The following is an 8,287-nucleotide window of genomic DNA, read 5'->3' as shown; positions in this document are numbered from 1 at the left end:
CTTTTTGAAAGGAAAAGAGATATCTCCTTCTTTTTAACTGCTACTGCCAATGACAACTGTACAGTGGCAGTGACCAGCTGTAATATTTCATGTGTGCAGTTTTCATTGGTCAGCCAATGTACCCATCCTTCTCTCAACAGCGACTGGACCTACTGTGCTGCTCCCTACCATGGGACCAACTTTAATCCAGCTAAGCCAATAAGTGCTAACGGCTATAATATTTTGAGTTTTTCCCTCTGACCCATTGAGGACCGATTCCAACTTGGACAGTGATGTGTACGTAAATGCATGTTGACGTGGCACTCTGGCTTCTTGGTTAAGCCTGATCCGTTTGGCTATAAAAGCCACTCCACTCCCTTTGTCCCTCTTCAGATTACTTCTGAGCACTTGGCTGCTTTCTCTTATCTTTGAAATTCTTGTGAAAAATGGTGTCTTTTCCTATGGAATTTAAGTGGGTTTTCTTGGGTATTTCTCTAATGTTGGTTGGTTTGGTTAGCTCTTCAAGATTTGAGGAGCTGTATCAGCCCAGCTGGGCAACAGACCATTTGACAAATGAAGGAGAAATTCTCAGGATGAAATTGGACAACCTTTCTGGTACTTTGACATATTTAATATTGTCCATTAAGTTCAGTTAAAAAAATATTAGTATAAGCTGATAATGTGACATTGTTTTTATATGCAATTTCAGGTGCTGGATTTTCATCAAAGAACAAGTATATGTTTGGGAAAGTTACTGTTCAGATTAAGCTTGTAGAAGGTGACTCTGCTGGAACTGTCACTGCTTTCTACGTAAGTTTCTTGCTTTACCCTTCGGTAGTTGTAGTTTATTCTAGTTTCTAGCCCCAAACACAATACTTAAACATAAACTGTAACAATCTTTCATTGTGCTGAGAAAGGAGAAAAGTGTTAAGATTAACAAATGTTGAAATGACTGGTCCATTTCATTGAATCCATTAATAATGAAATTTCCGGTGGCGACAATATTAGTCGTACTGTGACATTATATCAAATTCAGTACATGTATTCGGTCATTGTTTCCTTGTGAACATCTTGAAATGCAATAACTCAAGCATTTACTTCCTTTTCACCTCTCGTCATATCCAGGAAATAGTTGCTCCCCTCTTGTCCAATTATTTTCTATTGGTGAATGTCAGTTTGAGTGATCAAATGTAGAAACTATTCTATTTATTAAGTAAATCTAGCTATGACTACTTAACCTTTGAAATTATCTGTTTGCTGATAAGTATCTTTACTTGTGATATATATGCAGATGTCATCAGAGGGACCAACCCACAATGAGTTTGATTTTGAGTTTCTAGGCAACACTACTGGCGAACCATACTCTGTACAAACCAATGTGTACGTAAATGGTGTGGGTAACAGAGAACAAAGATTGAACCTTTGGTTCGACCCATCCAAGGAATTCCACTCCTATTCCATCTTGTGGAACCAACGCCAAGTTGTGTAAGTCTCCTTATTATTATTATTCCTATTGTTTTATCACATTAAATTAGAAAGATTGTTAAAATAAATGAGACAGGGCAAGTTCCAACCATGGTATAAGGCTAATGTGCTGATTTTCAAGAATTGAAAAGCTAAAAGAAATGGCTAAAATGAGAGATAGATTCCTTTTTCTTGATATGTCAAATGGGTCCATCGTGCATTTTCAGAATGTCTTTTCTAGATAACCTCAAATAACATAAACTAAAGTTCTCATTGATCCTTACATTATATCCATTTTTATACTAACTAATTAAAAATTTCAAATGATTTTTTCAGATTCTTAGTAGATGACACCCCAGTTCGTGTACACTCAAATTTGGAGCACAAGGGAATTCCATTTCCAAAGGACCAACCCATGGGTGTGTACAGTTCAATATGGAATGCAGATGATTGGGCTACACAAGGCGGAAGGGTCAAGACTGATTGGTCACATGCACCCTTTATTGCATCCTACAGAGGATTTGAGATTGATGGCTGTGAATGTCCAGCAACTGTTGCAGCTGCTGAGAATTCTAAGCGGTGCAGCAGCAGTACTGAGAAAAGGTATTGGTGGGACGAACCAACAATGTCTGAGCTGAGTCTGCACCAGAGCCATCAGTTGATTTGGGTCAGGGCTAACCATATGGTCTATGATTATTGCACAGACACTGCTAGGTTCCCTGTTGCTCCGGTTGAGTGCCAGCACCACCAGCACAAGACCCGCAACTAGTCCACATCTGTTGCTCTGCTTGGGAATTGGGGTTCACTCTTGCATTGTATAAAAGATAAAAAAAGAAAAAGACATGAACTCCATGTTGTTACATAATTTTGGTTATCTACTTTTAGTTTGTAAAAATTTAATCTCTGTTTAATGTTCATGCCTTTTAATGGAGTATTTTTCATATGCATTCTATACTTGGCCAATGTATCATTTATTACTCCACTTTTATTGATTAAGGGTGGAACCAAATCACCAACTGTTGCTCCTCTATTATTGATATGGTCCAGGTGTATGGAAACCTAATCAAAATCAAATATATGCGGTCAAAATATGGTTTATTTAGGGGCATCTTCAACCTTCAATTCAAATCTTTACTCCAAAATGGAATAATTCACACTGTTACTTCATTTTTTCACTTAAAAAAAAATAATCTTTTTATTACATTCTTCTCTCTTATATATTATATTATTATCTTTTATTTAAATTTTATTTTTCTATTTCCATTAAATAAATCCTATCTTTTTTTCTTTTTATGAGAAAGTCTTATTGATGAAAACCCTTACGGGCACCGTAAGGCGATAGGGAGTAAAGAAATTGAAATGAGAGAGTCTTATTAGTGAAAACTCGCAAAGAGCACTATAAGGCGATGGTAAGAAGAGAAATGAGAGAGGTCAACTGGTGAAAACCGGCAAAGGGCGCCATTGATCGAAAAGAGGATCCTCATAGTCACTGCCATTGACACAGTCCTGGGCAAGGTTTCTCGGTTCCAAGGCTAATTTGTGATGTGTTTCTGAGAGTCGGACGGTTACACGAATCAGGCATCCAGTCCAAAAGGCCTGTCATGTCCATTGAAGTCCGCATGTACTCCCAGATAAGTCCTTCCTTCCATTCCTTGAAAGGGATAAACTCATTTTCCATTCCATTGTTTGTTTTCTTTTTCTTGTATAACCATTTAAAATATAATTATTTTATACCATAAATTATTAAATAATATAATTTGTATGCTAATATTATAGATTTCACCTATTAAGATGTAAAATTATATAATATGATAATTTAAAAAGATTAAATAATAAAAAATAGTGATGAAGTAGATGAATAGTGTCACTCCAAATTTATTACGTTATTAGACCTTCCAAAATGGAGGCAAATTTGGGGGGGGGGGGGGGGGTTTGCGATCTACACCCGCTTTTTGTGTCACGTTTTAACTTGTGTCCGCTTTGCAAAAAAATTGCAAGCGTACTCGTTTTTTCGCGTAACTTCAGCATACGGGCCTGAAGTAGCAAATGCAATCACGCAAAACTTCAGCATTCTAGTAGACGGGCCTGAAGTTTTTGTTTTGTAACTGGTGAACTTCAGCTCTAGAGCTGAAGTTTTTGTTTTTGTAACTAGCGAAGTTTTTGTTTGTAACTGGCGAACTTAGAGCTGAAGTTTTTGTTTTGTAACTGTCGAACTTCAGCTCTAGAGCTGAAGTTTTTGTTTTGTAACTGTCGAACTTCAGCTCCAGAAACTTAACTACTAAAGGAAGCATATTCCAAACCATTGGCTTCACAGTATGTGCAGTTCAAGATAGTAGACGATTTGCGTGAAGAAAGGACGTAAAAATGAACTAGCTTGCAAAAATGTAAATACACGGTCCCACTGTTATCATCTAACAAATCTATCTATGCACAATCCAATCCAAAGCAGATAAAATAGGGAAAATTTCACATAAGAACTACCGGGCTCCCTACTTTTCAATTTTATAGACCATATTTATGGCAATCATCCCATGAACTGAAGTTCCATAGTAGCACCAATAGCAGCAGAAGAAAGAAGAAGAAGAAAACGAAGGAGGAGAAGGAGGAGGAGAAAGGGGGCTGAAGTTATTTAATAAGTGGGTAAAAGTTAAAAGTTTAAAAAAAATGGGTATAAGTTAAATGGGGACGACCAAATAGGGCACCGCGAACAATTTTTATCAAATTTAGAGGTGAGTTGGAGCAAAATTCCTCTATTTTTTACTCCAAAATGTAGTGGAGTAGGGGTGGAGATGGCATAAGCGGAAATAAAGCCATGCTGTCATTTCCATGTGAACATTGTGCTATAATTTGGTAATTTTATAATTTTGTAATTCCTAATGGGTCCTGCTCAAAATTCACGGGCTGCATCTTGGCCCACGAGGTACAAGAAAAAAGAAGTCTGGGTCCATTATTATTATTATTATTATTTGAGTGGGCCTAAGATTCTTTACAGGATTAAGAAGGTTACCTAATAGGTGGTCACTTCAGTGTTGGAGTACCCTATTAGTAGAACAAAATAGTAGTGTCGATGAATCAATAATAGTGACTACACCTTAATTGAATTGGTTGGTGGCATGTGTGAATTACATAGATGATGTTAGAGGCGGATTGAAAATTTAAATTTAACAGATTCAACTGGTTTCAGCAACTAAAGTCATTGTACTGTTGAAATTATGGTTCGATTATAAGATTTAAAGAGATTTTAGTAGTTTTTTCATATATTTATATATCAAAAGTTATAGGTTCAGATAAACTCATAATGCTACATCCGCCACCGGATGATGTTACTGTATTATGGGTGTTATAATGTTTGTGCATGGACTTCTTGGGTATTGTGACCGCCTTCTCTTGTCAATTGGTCCCGTTTTATTATTTGAACTATAAAGTATTATTTAAAAGTTACTTTGATGATGGAAATATTGATCAAATCAAAATTTTAAATGTGAATTCGCATTAATATTAATTTTGATTCAATTCTTATTAGTACTCTATGTTTTACATGTTACGTGCGCGACTAGATAGATAGAAAGGTCGAAAAATTTCTCTGAAATTCGACTAAATTGCTGGTCTGCAGCCAAGGTTAATGGAATGGCCATAAAATAATCCAATCCTACATTTCATCTTCTATACATAAAGTTCTTTAACTATGAGTTCTTGCAACACCATTCCAGAATCAACTTGAACACCAATACTTTAATTTATCACAAGTGATTATTATTAATCTGGACTGGAGAATAGCTTTTCTCAATCAATATAAGACCCATCCTTATGACATTAATCATATAAATAGTTGTCAAAGTTGTAGATATCATGAAAAGCAGTAGTGGAAAAATAATTATTATTGGAGCATTTGCTCGATCGAGTTTGCTAATCAAATGAAAGATGCATTTAATTAATGTGGCTGTTGCAGATCACATCAATTGGACATTTGATAATAGGTGAATTTGACTATAATTACACCGTAAATAATCACCTTCTTGTGTAGTTTTAATGCTAAAAGTGATGAGAAAATGCTCTTATTAGTGCTTTTCATGATTTGTAGGTGATATATGTATAAGGAAGGCTAAGGAGCAGTTTTGGAGTTAAAAGTGATGAAAAAGAGGCCAACTGTGAAATTTCCCAAGTGAACCAGGCAAAACAGGCCGAAGAATTCAGAATACTGGATCCACCGCGGTTCCACCGCGACCGCGGCAGAACCGCGGTGGGAAGCAGCTGCAGAAGTTGTGAGAATCCGCGAGGGTGTTTGGCCGCGGTTCTACCGCGACCGCGGCAGAACCGCGGCAGGCGCAGAAACTTCGGGGACCAAAGTGTCAATTACGGGATTTTTAGACCTAAACCCTATTTAAAACATTAGACTTCGCCCAAGAGAGGCATGTATTGATTTTTAAGGTTTCTTAGCAGGGAAAACCATTGTGAGAGAATACTCTAAACATCTTTCTTCTTTTCTTTTGATTTTTATGATGAATTCAATCTTAGTTTATTTTACCATAGCCATGAGTAGCTAAATTCCTTGTCTAAGGCGTTGATGGAACCTATTGGGTGATGAACTTCTTGTTTATGTGAATACCAATTTCTAGTTTAATCTCTATTTGTTCAACTTCGTGTTCGTTGTAGTTAATTGATAGGATCCTCAATTAGCTGTGCCTATTTAGTGTGCATAACTTGGAAAAGAGTGCATATTTAGGGTATTATTGAACAACACCAATCCTAGATTATTAGAGGAATCTAGAATTGTGGGTTTACAGGCGGGATTAGGGATAACGAAGCCTTGGGTGTAATCTAAAGTGAATTGTGCTAAATAAAGTAAGCTAGTGTATCTCGGGAGAGTGCAATAGTAGATTACTGTGATTACTCGGGTGAGATTTGCGGTAAGATTAGCGTTCATGATTGATAGAGATGTGTGGGTAAATTTGTATGAGCATAAACAGAAGGGATTCCATCAATAGGGGAAATCATTGCCTTAGCTTTTCCTCATAATTGTTTACAACCTTATTAATTTAGTTACAACCATTTAGTCACTTGCAAGCTAGTTGTTAAAGAACACTCAACTGAGATTTGAATATTTGGGAAGCTGGTTCTGAAGAATTAGTGGGTCTGAAGATAGTGGTTGATAGGTTAACTCTCTGAGGATTCGACCCTGGGCGTAATACTCGGGTTATATTTGCAACGTCCGCAGAGTCCTTTTTATAAGGCATAGTTGGGCGTGATCAAATTTTGGCGCCGTTGCCGGGGAGTTAACAGAATTATCAATTGCCATTGACAGAAATACAAAGATTCTTATTGTAGTCAGTTTTCTCTCTACCAACTTTTTCATTGAAAATTTGACAGTTGTTGATCTGGGTACACAGGTGCATGCCTAGAAATTCTACGAGGACTGGAGAACTACTTGAAGGACTCTCAGACCCCGAGAAGACATTCCGGGCATTGAATCGTGCAAACAAAAGACTTCAACAATCCCAACAAACACACCGACTTGAAATTGACATGGGCGACATAAACGACCCCAACGGAAACGTCAGGAATGAGCAATTGGCACCTCCTGTGCCTGAGGGTGCACTTTATGACTGGGCACAACCCACAGCTGACAATTTGGCCACTGCCATTATTGTGCCCGCAATACAAGCTGAATCGTTCCAGATCACAAATAACATGCTACACTTGTTGCAGAACAAGGGACTCTTTTCTGGGACACAAACAGAAGATCCTCAGCAACACTTAAAGAACTTCCTGTCTATATGCAAAACCCAAAGGCAACCGAACGTGACTCCGGAAGCAATCAGGCTATTATTGTTCCCATTCTCGGTGACAGGAGCTGCTCAGGTTTGGCTAAACTCGCTTCCCATAAACTCTATAGCAACTTGGGATGAGTTGGTCAAGCAATTTCACAACAAGTTCCATCCGCCCAACAAGACCGCTCAACAAATTGATGAGATTGTGAGCTTCAAACAGAAACCAATGGAGACACTACACGAGACATGGGGCAGGTTTAAAGGAATGTTGGTTATGTGTCCCCACCATGGTGTTCCAGAACAGATGTTGGGACAACGGTTTTACATGGGACTGTCAGACAGCTTGAAGAATATCGTTGATGCCTCGGCTGGTGGGGCATTCTTGAGCAAGACTTGGAGAGAAGGTCAGAATTTGCTTGACAAGATGGCGCAGAATTCGGGTTGGACATCTAGGAATGCACCTATCACTCCAGTGGTGCACTCAGTGCCTCTTGATCCTTCTAATACAATGGCTGAAAACATGGCGACTCTCTTGACACAAATGAGCATCCTCACCAAAAAGGTGGAGGAATCAGGGCAGAAGCAACATGTTCATATAGTAGATACTACCAATGGGGGCTTGTGCACATCTTGCATTAGCCAGCCAATTGGTAATCCTTGGAATACAGAGCATGATCATCATCATCAGCACCCTGAAGATATGAACTATGTGGCTAACTATGGGGGTCAGAGGCAAGGTAATCAGAACTGGGGTCAGCAGACTCAGCAGCAGTACAGGCCACCTCAGCCACAGTATAACGCCGGAAACATGGGAGGCATGAGACCTCCCAACAACATGGCACCGTATCCTAGACCACAGGGGTACAACAATCAGCAGCAAGGGTACCACCCACCTCAGCAGCAGCAGGGTGGAAGACAGGAAGACGGGTTTGCAAGACTGGAAGCAATGATGCAGCAGGTTATTGGGTCCAATGCTAAGATAAATGAAAGGGTGGATGCACATGATGCGGCTATCAAAAATATTGAGGTACAAGTGGGCCAGATTTCAATGTCACTGAACAATCGTCCTCAAGGGA

The 8,287-nt window shown here is 38.6% G+C and overlaps 1 protein-coding gene across 1 annotated transcript; it reads left to right on the top strand.

Moving 5' to 3' along the window:
• Window positions 357-2,397, top strand: LOC109228881 (xyloglucan endotransglucosylase/hydrolase protein 9). Its single transcript, XM_019394124.1, has 4 exons — window positions 357-594; window positions 689-789; window positions 1,271-1,464; window positions 1,780-2,397. The coding sequence occupies exons 1-4, from the start codon at window positions 426-428 to the stop codon at window positions 2,210-2,212; spliced, it is 897 nt and encodes a 298-aa protein (XP_019249669.1). The 5' UTR covers window positions 357-425; the 3' UTR covers window positions 2,213-2,397.

Source organism: Nicotiana attenuata, chromosome 7 (assembly GCF_001879085.1).
Source record: "Nicotiana attenuata strain UT chromosome 7, NIATTr2, whole genome shotgun sequence".
In the NCBI taxonomy this organism is placed as follows: Eukaryota; Viridiplantae; Streptophyta; class Magnoliopsida; order Solanales; family Solanaceae; genus Nicotiana; species Nicotiana attenuata.
This window is presented reverse-complemented; position numbering and strand designations above follow the sequence as displayed.